General features: G+C 57.0%; 1 protein-coding gene across 5 annotated transcripts in view; it reads right to left on the bottom strand.

Annotated features, from left to right (window-relative positions):
• AGO2 (argonaute RISC catalytic component 2) overlaps nucleotides 1-15725 on the bottom strand; it is a 117123-nt gene that overhangs the window by 32954 nt on the left and 68444 nt on the right. For 4 of the 5 annotated variants that reach the window (XM_086695071.1, XM_086695075.1, XM_086695072.1 and 1 more), the window contains 6 exons: nucleotides 12885-13005; nucleotides 4691-4872; nucleotides 2747-2883; nucleotides 1807-1941; nucleotides 917-1004; nucleotides 116-263 (listed from right to left, as the gene is read on the bottom strand). In XM_086695071.1, the coding sequence (XP_086551197.1) occupies nucleotides 116-263; nucleotides 917-1004; nucleotides 1807-1941; nucleotides 2747-2883; nucleotides 4691-4872; nucleotides 12885-13005 (811 nt within the window). The remainder of the gene's footprint in view (nucleotides 1-115; nucleotides 264-916; nucleotides 1005-1806; nucleotides 1942-2746; nucleotides 2884-4690; nucleotides 4873-12884; nucleotides 13006-15725) is intronic. The other variant, XM_086695074.1, reaches the window with a different exon arrangement.

Below are 15725 nucleotides of genomic sequence, written 5' to 3'. Positions count from 1 at the left end.
GCCGTCACCAGCCCGGGGGGGGGGGGGGGGGCAGAGGGGCGTAGGCAGGCAGGACCAGAGGCGGGGCCCTCCCGCTGGTGTGTGTCCAGGCTGCACTTCGCCAGCGGAGACTTGCCTCGAGGGGAAGGTAGGTGTGTTTCTGCTCCTGTCCGACTTGTAAACATGGCAGGTGAGGGTAGCGCAGAACCAGCTTGTGCCTGTCCTTGAAGTACTGGGCCACCGTGCACTCCACCGTCTGCCCGCTCTCCTGCTGAAGCGGGAATCTAGGAGGACACAGAAGGGGTCAGGCCGGAGCCCTGCACGTGGCCATGCCCACCCGGGGCTGCTTGCTGGGGGCTGAAGGAGGCGTAGGGTGAGACGTGTGGGGCACCTGATCAGGGACCTTCAAGGGCTCAAACCCAAGCCATGCCCTCTGGGTAAGTGGTTCCTAAACTTCCCTGTCCTCTCTGCAGTTGGGAATCACAGACCACAGATGTCTACACTACATGCAAGCAATTCGGGACAAACTCGGGACGGACAAATGAGGACAAATCCAGAAAGGTCTGTGCGTGTTCTGGCCAAGGCTGGGCCAGGGCACAGGAGCAGGAGCCGGCCGCCCCTGTGATCCGGGGCAGGGCCTCCGGACCCCCGACCCCTCCCGGCACCGGCTCAGCACTGACGACTGGAAAACAAACAAAAACGACCCTCTCTCGCCTGAACATTCCAGAAGAAAAGTCGACAGGGAGCCGCCAACCTGTCCCCACCCTGTGCAAGAGCTATTCCTTTATTTTATTTCATTTGGTGAAGTTTTTGGCCCCACTGAGCCAAAGAACAGGGCTAGAATTTTTAGCTAGAATGAGATAACCCTTTCCGGAAGGGTCGCCGCAGTGACGGGGAGAGCCACAGCTGGTGTGGGCAGGACAGCAAGGCCACTTACGTTTGGTGGCTGGCGGGCCGCCGGGTCACGTTGCAGACACGATACTTCCTCTTCATCTGCCCACAGTGCGTGATCTCCACCTTCAGACCTGACAACAGAGCAGCCGAGCTTCAGGGTCAAGACCCGCCCTGGGGGCCTGGGGCTCGGGCCCCTGCTTCCCGAGCGCCAGCGGGCGCAGAGGCTGCCCTCGCCCTGAGAGGGAGGGGGACTGTCAGGCTGGGCCCATCTCAGCCACGGGGATGCCTTCGGCCCCAGAAATGCCAAGGCCAGAGGCTGGACACTGTTCTCAAAGAAGAAAGAGACCATGTTGGCTCAGTTGAGACTCCGCACTTCCTCTAGGATTATTTTTAGCAACGGGTACGTGCGACAGCCTTTAGAAAGCCATCAGGAAAGGACAGGTGCCCGGGAGGCTGTGGGGGGGGATGGCCTGTGTGTCTGTGGAGGGGTGGGTGACAGGTGCCAGCCAGCTTTCCGAGGCTGGGCCCAAGCCAGGTCACCGCACTCGGGCTGTGTCTTCCGGAGTGGAACCCTGACTCAGTGGGTGCAGATGCCACCATTGTGAGGACCACGTGACCAGGCACGAGAGCATGCGCCCCACCCCAGAACAGCAAGAGACACTGACTATAACCACACTGAGGCTCTCTGGTCCCAACAGCCAATGACCCGGATGCCACCGGTCACTGACCTGCTCCTCACCCTACACGGAAAGCCATTTATTTAGAACATCATCATTCCTGCTCTGTGAAAGGGGTTTAATTCATCTCTGTGCTAATTCATCTGATGGCTAACCTCTCTTGCCCCCCCCCCCCGCCCCCCCACATCCCTGTCAGGACTTAAGGAAACGCACTGGGGAGCAGGACCCTGGCCCGATGCGCGAGGCAGTTACCCACCTTTGATTTCTTTGGTAAACTTTACCCTTTGGGAATCTGTCAGAGGTTTTTGTTGTTCTTCAATACTTTTAAAATCCAAAACTTCACAAACAAACTCGATTACTGGCTGTGCCTTATAAAACGCAGTTGCTGAGACTACAGGTGGGAAAAAACAGCAAAAAAAAGCAAAAGCGTGACGTGGGATGTGCCCGGTGGTGCCCCTTCCATGCCGGCCACCTGGGCTCTGTCCGCCTGATCCCTGGAGGCCACCTTCGGGCCTTGTAGGTGGGACAGAGCCAGAGGGGGCCGCTCTATATCCCTCCAGTCAGGGCTGACAGGAAGGGGTTGGTACAGCCCAAAGACAAAGTCACCCTCCGAGAATAAAATTAGGATTAAACGAAAACCCCAGCAGATCACGACAACCACAACTCTGGGTTTTCTGAGTGTCTCCGGGTGTAGATCTCTCTGAAGTTTACCGTTGCTTTGTGTGATCCAACCTTGAGAGGCTGCCTGCGGGGTGAGGGTGGGGGGGGGGGGGGGACGGGCAGGCCGCCCTGAACCTGGTGACAAGAGCGAAGGCAACACAGCAGGCTGGCCCTTAGTCAGCCCCCCTGTGCTCATATCAAGCAGGCTGAAAATGACAAGGTGAGATGAAGGGTGGCCCGAGCAGTGGGGGGTCCGTTCACCTCCCCGCCCCTCCCAAGAAAAGCTGACCCTGCCGGTGGATGCCAGCAGCAGCCTGTCAGAGACGCAGACCCCTGGGCCCGCCTCAGCACCCCGATCCCCGCTGTCTAGAGTGAGCCCTGCAGGCGGCTCTGGTGGGGTCTGAGAGCCACTGCCCAAACCTCAGAGCAGAGGACAGAGGCCTCTGTCAAAGCCAGAGGCCACGTGTGGAACCGGCCGCACAGGCGCCCCCACCCCCCCACCCCTCCCCCACCACAAAGACCGGGGCTTTGCTTACCATCAATGTTTAACATCATTTTCCAAAGAGAAGGTCGGACGGACTGATGGAAGCCAAACCACACTTCCCGGCCCCCCCCGAGGGGGTTGGAGCAGCCCTCGGACGCCGTGAAGAAGGAGCGGCCCACGGGGGTGTACCTGCAACGAGACCCCCGTCCGATCAGGCGAGCTTCCGCCAAGCTGACTCCAGGCTTGCGGGTCGCACGTCACTCGCGCAGGCGAACGCTCATGGTCACCAACAATCCTGCTGTCTTCTCCGCACGGGTGTGCTGTCACTGAGCTACGCTGTTGAAGATGCACCCCTGGGGACGCGTGGCCTTGCCACAGGGCAGGGAGAGCAGCGTCCTCAGGTGCTCCGGCTCGGCGCCCACGGCTGCTGGACCCCAGACACAGGCCATGGCTGCGCACGACAGCCCCGCCCCCCTTGACGCGGCTGCGCTCAGACCTTTCTAGAAACAGGCCGTGTCGGGTGTGTCGAGGCGGCGGGACCTGGCCAGCCCCGGGCCCTGGGGGGCCGCAGGGACGCCCTCCCCCGCCCGTATGGGGAGGAGGCGGCGGGACAGAAAGGTCGGGCCCGAGGAGACTCACACGCCTTCCAGGGGACGGCTGCTGACAGCGCGGAGGGCAGGGGCCCCCTGAGCGAAGCGGACATGTCCGCAGCACAGCAGCACCCACGCGTCCGGTCACCCGGGGCCGTGTCGTCGCTAAGCATCCAAAGGGAAGACACGCTGTGTGGAGGCCGCATTCCCCTCTACGGGGGGCTCCGTCCACGGGACTGTGCGGGCGGACCCTGGCCTCCCCCTCGGACAGGCTCGTCCTGCCACTTTTTCTGTTATTTTTCCACAACAAAAGTAGGCTTTCCTCCTGATTATAAAAGTAACATCATAACTAATTCAAAAGAACACAGAAAGCAAAACTTCAGAATTCACAGTAATTCCTGCCAACCATTAAAAAAAGGTATTCAATGTTTTGGCAACTGCCTGTGCAGATTTTTTTTTTTTTCAACTGCACCCACCTGCCTTCCTGCCAACAACAGTTCCAAGCACTCACAGACTACACCCTGGGGGCCGGGGGGTCCCTGCCAGGAGGTACAGCCTGCCACGTATCGGGTCACCCCACCCAATCTGGAGACTGAGAACACCAGGGTCCCTTTTGAAATCTCACAGGCGCTTCAGTGCACCTGCTCTCACACCTACAAAGGGACAGAAGAGGCCCCACTCTCCCCTCAAACCTCAGAGCTTCGGTCAATACTCGGGAGAGGTCAGCAAGGGGGCTCGTTTCTCCTTCTGTCCCTGGTTCATTCAAACAGTCCCCAAGGCCCTACCGTGTGCCACACACCTGGAAGCAGCAGGCTTCCCAGGTCAGAAACCCGGGGTCCGGGGGCAGCAAACTGGCCTCACACAGGAATTAGTGCAGCCCCGCCACCCGGTAACTTGTGAGCCTCTCAAGGGTCCACCCACCCTCTGTCCTGTCAAGTTCAAGCGTGGCCATCTGAACACGCACCGTGTCTCCTGCCATCTCAGAGCCGGCCGGGTGGTGGGTGCTCAGCCACGTACGGGGCTGGGGATGCCCTCCTGCTACCACTAGTCCCACGAGGGAAGGCCACGGAGCAACACAACACAGCTCACGAGGCTAGCCGAGCGAGAACGTGACGGCCGGTGGGCACAAAGACAGGCAGGCCTTCTCTCTGCCCAGCACGGGCCCCGAACTCACAACCCCGAGACCAAGGGTCACTTGCCCTAGTGACTGAGCCAGCCCGGCACCCCTGGTGATTTAGTTTTACATTAAAGATTTCCCATGTTAGTATCGTCATAACTTTCATCATAAAACCCAGGACCGTCACCACCCCGATTCCAAAACTCCACTCCTCCTTGGACAGAGGTTTCATGCTCGCCAGGTAGCCCTCAAGGGGAGCAGCCGACACTCCTGGTTCCCTGGTCCTCACCTCATGGATGGCAAATGCCGCATGACCACGTCCAGGGCCTGGATCGTCTCAAAGGGGACGCTGGGCAGCCGCCCCGAAAGTGCATCGTGTAACGCCTGTAAGCTCACACAGGACACCCACTTGATGGACACCTTGAAGATGCGGTCTTTCCCTTCTCCGGGCAGTGTGACCTCCAGCTCCACCTGTGAGGAGATCCAGAGCACATGGTCATTCACACCTGCCTCTTCTTCTTGTCCCCCCCCCCCCCCTTTTTAAGTAGACTCCACCCTGGGCGTGGAGGTCAACACAGGACTTGAACTCACGACCCTGAGATCAAGATGGGAGCTGAGATTGAAAGTCAGATGCTCAACTGCCTGAGCCACCCACCTGCCCCTCACACTTGGCCTCTCAAGAAGCTACTGGGAGGTCAAAGGTGGTAGGTCAGCTATCAGAACACTCCTGGCTAGGGAAATCGAGCCAGTCCCTCAGACAACTGCTCACGCATGGGCACGTGCACACCCCCCCAGCGTAACCCCTGGGATTTCTGCCTGGTCCTGCACACAGGGGCGCTCAGGAGAGGCAAGCACCCGGAGACTCTATCCTAAGGACGCATCACTAGAACGGGGCTGATGCTATATAGCAGCTTCTTGGCCTCGGGGTCCAGACGGGGGTGGGGGTGGGGGCAGGGAGTGCGACACAGGCTGAGGCTGCTTCTGGGACATAGGAAGGGGGCCTGGGAGCCAGCTGGGGGTTCTGGAGAGCTATGTCCCAATGCAACTGAAAAGCTGCAGTGGGTCTGGGGGTTCCCATTTTCTGGGTCCTCTGAACAGACACGTGGTAGAAGAAATGCTAACTGTGGATTCTAGACTGTGTGTGCACCCCTACAATGCCTTCAGCTTTCCTCTCTGATGGAACAGGTTCACGATGGAATGTGGGAAGAGGAGTGTCTGAATCAAGGATGCGGTGGTGGGGACACGCACGGGGCTCTTCCCCCACCGCTTCCAGAAGCTGTCCTACGGGACTGTCTGTGCCCCAATGGTACCGGCATCTCCGGGCACAAAATAAGCGGAGAAGAAAAGCCTCAACTACAAGACCCAGGAGGATCTCCTGGCAAGAAATTAAAATTCTCAGCAAACCCTCAGAATATTTGCCACAACAGTTGCTCAATGGTCCACAACGGCTCCGTCCAATAGAACTTTCTGTGATAATGGAAACGGTCTCTTCTTGTGCTGCCCAGGATGACAGCCACGGGCCGCGTGTGGCCACTGAGCACTTGACATGTGGAGGGTGTGGCCGAGGGACTGAATTTTCAGCTTTGTTAACTTTTAGCCAACCCACATTTACACAGCTCCGCACGGCCAGTGGCTGGCGTCCTTGACAGTGGTCAGAGGTTCAGTCCCTGAAGCAGACACCGAGTCGTCTCTCTCTCTCTCTCTCTCTCTCTCTCCCATCTCTGAAGCACCCCTCGCCCCCTCACCCCGCTCCACGTGATGCTTGGATCTCCTTCACCCCCATCACTTCGCTTCACCACGTAAAATCCTGCAGTTAATTATCTGGTAATTGATGACGTCATCCTGAACACAGGGCACGCGCAACACTCGGTGCCTGAAGCCGTTTCGGTATTTGTCAACCATACTTCCCAATCGTCACGGAATGTCTACTTTGACAGATCACAGATTATGTACATTTTATCCTTAAATAACCAAAGATCCCAGTAACTGAGACTTTGCTCACTATTTTCCTTCTTAACGTTCATCTTCTCTGTTTTGAGAGACAGCACGAGAGCAAGCGGACACGGGGGCTAGAGGGTCCCAAGCAGGCTCTGAGCTGTCAGCGTCGAGCCCGACATGGGGCTCGGACGCTCAAACTGTGAGATCCTGACCTGAGCTAAAATCAAGAGTCAGACACTTCACACTGGGCCCCCCAGGTGCCCCCAGTAATTTTTACACATGAAAACACAGATCTGGGGTGCCTGGGTGGCTCAGTCGGTTAAGCGGCCGACTTCGGCTCAGGTCATGATCTCGCGGTCCATGAGTTCGAGCCCCGCGTCAGGCTCTGGGCTGACAGCTCGGAGCCTGGAGCCTGTTTCGGATTCTGTGTCTCCCTCTCTCTGACCCTCCCCCATTCATACTCTGTCTCTCTCTGTCTCAAAAATAAATAAACGTTAAAAAAAAAAAATTTTTTTTTAAAAAAGAAAACACAGATCAGACGGAAGGTCCAGCCCAAGGCTGCACATCCATGAAAGGGCAGAGGCCGGGCTGGGGGCCAGGCGGGGCCCTTCCACTCCCCACGTGCTGACTGGAGGCCGTCACACTCAGGGCAAGACGACACACATGTGCAGCCACCGCCTGTGTGCCCAGCCCACCTCCCCCCATCCAGGCTCCCAGGCCTCCAAGTCCCAGAGGGAAGGGGTTCCATCCCGCTGCCTCTGCCCCACCTGCCTGGCATGGCCTCCAGCCAGCGGTCACGTGCCATGTGGAGCATTCGGGCCACACCGGCTCACTCGTCACTCACCCGTCGCCCGTCACTCACCCCTCGCCCGTCACTCGCCCCCCGTCACTCGCCCCTCACTCGTCACTCACCCCTCACTCATCACTCACCCCTCACTCGTCACCCATTCGACAGGCCTGCTGTCGGCTCCCAGCGGGCACTCTCAACCCCTGGGTAACATCCCCCCTCGCGCACTCACCGCGCCGTGTCCAGACGTCACCAGAGAACCAGAGAAGTCACCAGCAGCACCGCGTGCCGTCACGCCTGACAGCCACCGACCGGATGTGGCCGGAGGCCCAGCCGAGGAGACAGCCGTGACAGAGAGGACACTTCCAGGCGCGTGGACCTGACCAGCAAGTGGCCGCAGCCCAGCCACAGAAGGGCACGACGGTAGGGCCCCTTCCAGAAGGAAACACCGTATGTGACGGACACACACACGCGGCTGCTAAAACCGGGGCTGACACCGCAGTGAGGTGTCACCTCTCGCCTGTCAGGACGGCTAGAATCAAAACCACGAACAATTCACCACAGTTGGCAGGCACATGAAGAAGAGGGACTGTCGTGCACTGTTGGTGGGGACGCAGACTGGCGCAGCCGCTCTGGAGAACAGCGTGGAGGGTTCTCAAAAAGTTACCAACAGAAGTGGGGCGCTGGGTGGTTCAGTAAGGGAAGCGTCTGACTCTGGAATCCGGCTCAGGTCATGATCTCACATTTCCCGGGCTAGAGCCCCTTGTTGGGCTCTGTGCTGACAGTGCGGAGCCTGCTTGGGTTCTCCCTCCCTCCCTCCCTCTCTTTCTCTCTCTCTGCCCCTTGCACACTCTCACGTGTGTGCGCACTCTCTCTCAAAATAAACAAACATTTAAAAAAAAAAAGAGTTAAAGACAGAAGCATCACGTGATCCAGTAATTCCACTACTGGGTATTTAGCTGAAGAAGATGAAAATACTAATTTGAAGAAACACATGCACCCGCGTGACCACTGCCACGGAAGCGGCCCGGGCGTCCACGGACTGAAGACTGGACACACCGGAACGTCAGCCACACGAAAGCGTGGGATCTTGCCATTGGCAACCACGCGGATGGAACCAGAGGATGTTGCACCAAGTGAAACAGAGAAAGACAAATACCATATGACTTCATTTATATCTGGAGCTTAAAAGACTAAAGGAACAAATGGAAAGCCAGAAAGAGACTCCTCGATACTGAGGACTAGGGGTCACCAGAGGGGAGGCGGGGACGGTGAATTACGTGAAGGGGCACAGACTTCCAGTTACGACTCATGGGGATGACAAGGACAGCAGAGGGAAGAGAGTCCAGAACGCTGTCCTAACTTTGTGTGGTGACAGACGATGACCACACTCGTCACGGGGAGAATTTCATAACATACAGGACTGGTGTCGCCACGTCGAATGCTGGGAACGCACGGGATGCAGTACAGTATGTCACCTACACTCTGGTTAGAAAATAAAAGTTTGAACATGCCCCCCTCCCCCCACCCCCAGCCCCAGCCACGGTCTCTGGGGCCCTGGGCGGAAGGGGTGCTGTGTCCCGTGTGAACAGGTGTGCAGGGCCGCCTGGGGCCGAGGCGGGAGGTCATGGTCTGGCCTCCGGCACAAACGCTGTTTTTATGAAGTAACGAGGCACTCAGATAAATGTACCAAACTTTTCTTTGCAGGAAAAGCATCGCGATGCCGTAATCTTGCCAGGTCGATCAAGACAAAGTGCAAACAACCAAAAGAGTGGTAATTACATGAGGTGACGGACATGTTCATTAACGATGGGGATCATCTCACAACGTAGATGAACGTCAAATCGTCACATGCACTTTACAAATGTGCAATTTTATCTGTCAATTACACCTCACTACAGCTGGGGAAAATGCCTCCGAGCACTGGGGAGGGGGGTGGTTCTCAGGGCGCTGTATTTTCCTCAGCGCAAGATGCTTCTGGAAATCTGTAAGTGGACTGCAGCCTCCCCTTGGCCCATACGCAGGGAGCCGCACGTGCTCCAGGCCCGATGGCAGCCTCTACCCAGCGCGGCGCCTCGAGAGGCTCAGGGCCAGCGGAGACCTCGGCGGAAATGCCCCATCGTGGGCAGGGCAGCTCGAGGCTGCGGCTGTGACACGACCTGAGGACACCCTCCTGTCGGTCTGGGCCACACGCCGGACCCACCGCCCTCAGTCCCGACGACGCAGCAGCCCGTGGCCACCGATGCGAGTTGTGCGGGACGCAGGGCCCTGTCGGGCTCCCCGGCTGCGCACACGGGCCACGAGCCCGCCTGCCTCCCAGGGCACTTGCGACAGCGCCTGTAAAAAGCTGCCTGTGACACAGCTACAACTGTTGGAACGCGGCCACGGTCTTCTGAGCACCGACACCTGAAACAGCAGCAGAGGGACACAGCCCATGCCTGGGGGTGGGGAGCCAGCTGTGAAACTCAGGGTCTCCAGACAAGGCAAAGGCACACGCTCAACTCCCTCCTCAGAGCTGCAACAGGGGGGCTCCGTTTTGGTGTCTGCACGGCCAGGGAACAGAGGAAGGGACAGCGGACCCGTGAGGGACACAGAGAGACTGTGGACAAAGGAAGCAGGTGTGTTTCGACCGGGTTTTCTTTTCTAAGACTGGGCTATTGTGCAGTCGAGGCCATGTGGGGCGGGTTGTGCACTGAGCCAGGTGCAGCCAGTGCCCAAGCTCCAGGCCTCACTCCTCCCAGAAGGGGACAGGCGGGTCCCATCTCGTGTTAGATGCGTCCAGGGGCCTCCTGCGAATGTACAGCAACCCATCTTCTCAAAAGGCAAACTGTCGTCCCTCCAGATTACTTTGGACAAAACCCACAGTCCTTCCTAGCACATCCACGAGGGTGGTTGGGAATTCAGTCACCGTCCTCGGGTGGGACCAGCAGGTGTAAGTGGCTGCTCTGTCAGGTATCAGGTCTGAGCCAGGCCAGCTGGGTTCAAGGCCCCGTGACACGCGCTGTGTCTCTACTGGAGGGCCCCTCGGTGCCGAGAGGGAGCGGAGTCGCCCCAAAGAGCAGACGGGGCCGAGGGGATCCCTCCCCCCTGTGCTGCCCTAGGAAGGGCCCTGAAGGATGGCTCCCACCCCCCGGCCTCCCGCAAGCCTGCTGACCGGAAGCTTCGCTGCCCCGCCGGGAACCCCAACACCTTTTCCTGTCAGGCCAGGTCAGCAGCTCACGGCCCGGGCTTGTCCGGGCACAGGGGTGATGAGGCGGGAGCGCCAGGCGTTTTGTGCAGGGTCCGCGTCCCTTTCAAGTTGTACCCCTGTCCTGACAGGACACTTGCTTCCAGGAAAGAGGCGCCGGTGCCGTCCCTGAACAGACAGACCCTGTCGCTACAAGAAGCCGAAGACCCAAAGAGAGGACCCAAGGCCGGGCCCAGCGCCAGGAACCCAACATGACGCACGTTCTGATCTCGCGGAGAGAGCCCAGGAGTTAAATGCAAGTCCTCTGAGCTCTGCCACCTGCTGTGAAACGTGAGGGCCTGGCCCAGGGCACAGGGCCTCTGGGCCCCAGTCAGGGCGCCTCCCCTTCCACACAGGGCCCGGGGTGAGGCGGGCGGGCTCTTTCGGCAGGACGGAGGAAGGGTACATGACGAGAGCAGCCTTCCCGAGGAAGGGCCACGGGCCACGTTGTGTGTGCGGAGGGGGACGAGAGCCACCCGCAGGCCCCGTCCGGCCGCTGGCAGACATGGGATCCTCTCTCTTACTACACAGGCGCCCACGACACAAGGAAGGCATTTCGCAGAAAAAAGCAAATGTAAGAGAAAACAAGAGACGCTTTGCTACACGAGGTGAAAGGACAGAGGAGCAGAAAATGAGCCACATCGTGTCAGCTCCCCAACAGAAGAGAGGAAAGTCTGCATATCGCAACCACTTGATAGAAACCTAACGGCTGGAAGGAATGGCTGGGGGGTGGGGGTGGGGCTCTCTACGTTCGTCCACAGACACTGAGCGCCCGCCAGGTACGGGGGGCGGGGGGAGACAGCATGCACGGGGTGGGGGCCACGCAGACCCCTGAGACCACCAACCACAGCCGTCCACGTCTGCCAGGCGTGTGCCACGTCCCAGGCGCCCGTACGTTCAAACAGGACAGCTCAAAGTAGGATCTGGGACCCAGAAGTGCTCCTTAGAAATGCAGACGCCCTCCTGCCCCCGGAAACTGCATCCGGGGCACAGGCAGCAGGCCACCAGGGGACGCACTCTTCAGGGTGGATCCCTTCGGCTGTCACCAGGACCCCGGGAGGTGGCTTCTATACCTCCCCCCTTTATGGAAGCACCTGGGGCCTGGCCAGGTGGGCGGGCTTACCCAAGGTCCCACACCGCAGCAGAGGGCACGGCAAGGACTCGGCTCAGATCTGTTTTCACCCCAGAGAGCCTGTTAACTTCCACAACAGACAAGCTTCGCATGGGAACACGGGATCAACTCCCCTCACCCCTTCCCAAGGAAAACTATTCCTAGGCCCCGCCTAGTGTCTACTTAGAAATATGCACAGATAAACTGCGAATAAACTCTTTATGCTTTTCTCCTGTACAACTTTACACAAAACCAAACACGCACATTCAACATAACACTTCACAATCAATACATAGCGTATGTGCCAGCACGCTTATCTGTAAGGCGCGATCCCAGCCGGGGCACAGGCATTCGGCCCCGGGACTCCCTCAAATTCAGAACGCCCGTGTCAATCGCCCTGCGCCCAGCCCTGCAATGTCCCGCCGGGCACCGCCGTTATCTCGGGGCCCCCTGGAGACCAGTGGGTACGGAGCTCTTATCAGCACCCAGCCTTCCCTTGGCCACAACGTCCTCTACCGTTATCAGAGCACCGCAACTCGGAGCCACGCTGCTGGGAGCTGAGACCACCCGGTCTCCTGGTAACCGAGACCAGCGCAAGGAGCTTAGTCATGTCGAGACGATCGAAAAACACAAAAGCAAGAACACTTGATGCCTTTGGAGAACGTGCAGCTCAGTGGCCAGCAGCGTGAGACTCCGTAGGCACCGAGCTGCCTTCCTCCCGGGGCCCCGGGGCTCACGAAGCTAACTGGTCAGGTCATTCTCGACGGGAATCGAGTTTACTGCACGCACTGGACCAGCTGTTAAGTTACTAGTTTCTTTGTTGTGCTTTTTTTGTCTTTAAGGTTCATGTGAAGATTATTCCTGAGCTGAGTCTTTGGTCTTCTTCTAATAAATAGGACCCGTTACCATCCCGGATCAGCCCATCTGTTGGAAGAAATGCCAAGAAGTGACAACGTCTAGGCAGAAACTGTAGCCCTCTTGAAGTAAAGCCATGATAAGGACCAAAGCAATCATCAAAGGCGACAGTTTGAAACAACCAGCGTTGGTTAATTAGTCGACGATTATTATTTCAGCCAGAAATCAGCTGTGCCTCACGGCCACCGTCACACGCGCCTTCACCTCTGCAAACATACTTTTCCAAAGGGCTTTTACTACCCGGGCTCCTGTCTGACGGTCTGTGGCATGTGTGTTTTACATTTAAAAGGCTCGTTCCAAGAAGCTCTGAGCTCCTGTCTCTGACCCGAGCCAAATGAGCCCTCTAACACTGAAGGCACAACACACGGAAAGCGGCCTTTGTGGCCGCAGGACGAAGCGTAGAGCCGACCGCAGCTTTCTCTCCCGGGTGACTTAGCACGTGACGACAGGTTTGCCTTTGCCTTCACTGCACCCTGCTTGACCCCAACGCACCCCTGTGCGCTCACCTTATCCCTCCCGATTGGGAGGGGCATCGCTGTGTAGAGATTCTTTCTTCCATCAAACACTGGTTTCCGATCCCCAAAGATCTGTGTTTTAAAGTGCTGGACCATATGTTCCACTATTTCCCTGAAACAAGACAATTCAAGCAAAAGGTCAATAAAATCTGAGAAATGAATAGAAAGACGACATTCTTCTAACACTGGTTTATAAGCGATTTTGTACAACCTATGGCTCCTTCTAGTAATACGACTTTCAGCTTTCTTCTATAAACAATCAAACCAGAACCTTCACTGGGTTTCTGCTCATTCGTTTGGCCACTCAAACACGGGAGAACTCTCTCCATGCCAGGCACTGTGCACGCAACACAGAGCAGACAACAGACACATCCAGAACCTCCTGGAGGCGCTGAAGACAGGACCAGCATGGATGGGATTCCTGTTCCCGAAGCTGTAGGATCGGACACCACGCGTGTCACTGCAGGACTCTGCAGGCCTCCCCCCAGAGCACGGCATGACCCTGGCCCAGCTGACACTGGGTGCTGGCCCGGCCGTGACCTTGCTTTGGTCACCGGAAAGGCAAAGGGTCTGCTCCAAGCACAGGCTTCCAGGGGGTCTGTGTGATTGGCTCGGCCTCTCGCGCTCCCTACTGATGCCCCTTCAGTCCGGGGTCCACAACAAAGACCCTACGTTCGACTCAAAGCCAAAGTCTAACCTAACCCAGCAGGGACAAATGAGCTGAAGGGCCACGAGCATCAAACAGGATGTGTGTTGTTTTAAGCCCCTCAGATGCTGCTGCTGCCGCGTGTACCCCGGCATGACGGCACCAGAATTCCAGCGGACACAGAGAGACCGTCCCGTGGCAGTGCTCCGTAAGCGCCGAGCGGTCCCGTGGCCCTCCCTCTTCACTGCGCTACTGGCCGAGAGGTGTGCAGAAACACTCTGGACGGCCAGAGACAGCCGAGCCATCACGCTGGCTCCAAGACTCAGGCAAAGCAGCGCCCGCCCACCCTCTCCGCGTGTTTGTTCAAGAGAGCCCCACTCAGCACCTCTCGACTAGCATTGTTTTTTTAAACGTTTATTTATTTTTGAGACAAAGAGACAGAGCGTGAGCAGGCGAAGGGCAGAGAGCGAGGGAGACACAGATTCCGACGCGGCCTCCAGGCTCCGAGCTGTCAGCACAGAGCCCGACGCGGGGCTCGAACTCACTAGCCATGAGATCATGACCTGAGCTGAAGTCGGCCGCTCGGCCGACTGAGCCATCGATCAGCATTTCAATTCACCTCACCAAATACTGGACTTTTCTTCCACACCATGCCTGATACAGTACAGATAGGAAAGGCCCTGATGCCTGCCTGGCCCCCGAAGGTTCTCGTAAGGGAAGCATGCTCCAAATCTCAGTCATTGTCAGGAAATAGCAGCTCATGGGATGTGGCAGACAGGGAGAGATGCAGTGTGGCAAGAGGGGAGGGAGAGGACATTTTAGAGACTGCCCCCCGCAAGGGAGAGCTGAGCTCTGCTTGGTTCTAAGGGTGCTTCTCTGGGGCAAAGCCTTGGTCATCCTTCAGGAAGCAAGAATCAGAAATTCATTCCATTCCTTTTCCAGAAAATGAGGACAACTGGCCTAAGAAGACTTGCCTTTTTCAAACTGGCTTTGCCCAGTTGACCTTCAACTGTGCTGATCATGGCAGAGAAGTCTCTTGGGATCCAGCTGATCCTGCCCAAATACCCACTGCCCGGGGGGATCTTCGGTGCAAACAGAGCCTCTGGGCAACATCTTGTTTGATGGCTCCACAGAGAATCATCAGGCCTCTGACAGAGAGGGAGATCACAGCCTGGGCAGGTGCAAGGCCCCGGCAACAACCAGGGCGCCTCTGACCTCCAAGTCTGCCGTTCCTGACCAGCAGCCAGGGCACAGTCTCTCCTGGGTCTCCACACTCTGCTCTGGGCACCCGGAGACAGGCTGTCTCCAGACCACCGCTCTCCAAGCTTCAAAATCCTCATCTTCTTGGTCAAGATGTCACTGCCCACTCAAGGTCTAGATGGCTCCCCTGGACAGTTCCACCCACATTCAAAGAACAAATCACCCAACTGAATTCAAAATTATCGTGAACAGAATTAAGAGGACACAGGCTCCCAACTCATTCTATGAGGCTGGCAAAACTTTTACCTCAAAACCCAACAAGGTGATCAACAGCCCGTCTCACTTATAAACATGGATGAAGAAGCAAAGTACAGTTGACCCTTGACCCACACAAGGGTTAGGGGTGCACACACCTCCAGTCAAACCCCCCCCCCCCCACCACACACACAAAACTTTAGACACTCCCAAAATGTAACTCAGCAGGGTCCGGGCTCTCACCTGTCAGCACAGAACCCGACACGGGGCTCAAACACACGAACCGTGAGACCATGACCTGGGCCGAAGTCAGACGCTTAACCGACTGAGCCACTGAGGCACCCCGCAAAATGTAACTCCTAATAGACTACTACTGACCAACGCTTACCGGTATCAGAGTTGATAAACACAAATTTGTATGTTATACGTATTACATGCTATATTCTTACAATAAAGTAAGCTAAGGAAAAGAAAATGTTCTTAAAAAAATCATGAGGAAAAGAAAACATATTTACTTTCAGAACTGTCTTTATTGAAAAAAATTCACATATAAGTGGACACGTGCAGTTCAAACTGTGTTGTGCAAGGGCCAACTATATTAACAAACTGAGTCCAGCAACACATTAAAAATAAGACAGCGTGGAAAACCAAAGCTGGAGGCATCATAATTCCGGACTTCAAGCTATATTACAAAGCTGTAATCGTCAAGATAGTCCGGTACTGGCACAAAA

The sequence above is a fragment of the Puma concolor genome, chromosome F2 (genome assembly GCF_028749965.1).
Source record: "Puma concolor isolate L17-30 chromosome F2, mPumCon1.1.hap2, whole genome shotgun sequence".
Taxonomy (NCBI): domain Eukaryota; kingdom Metazoa; phylum Chordata; class Mammalia; order Carnivora; family Felidae; genus Puma; species Puma concolor.
The sequence above is the reverse complement of the archived record's forward strand: the minus strand, read 5'-3'. Positions and strand labels throughout refer to the sequence as shown.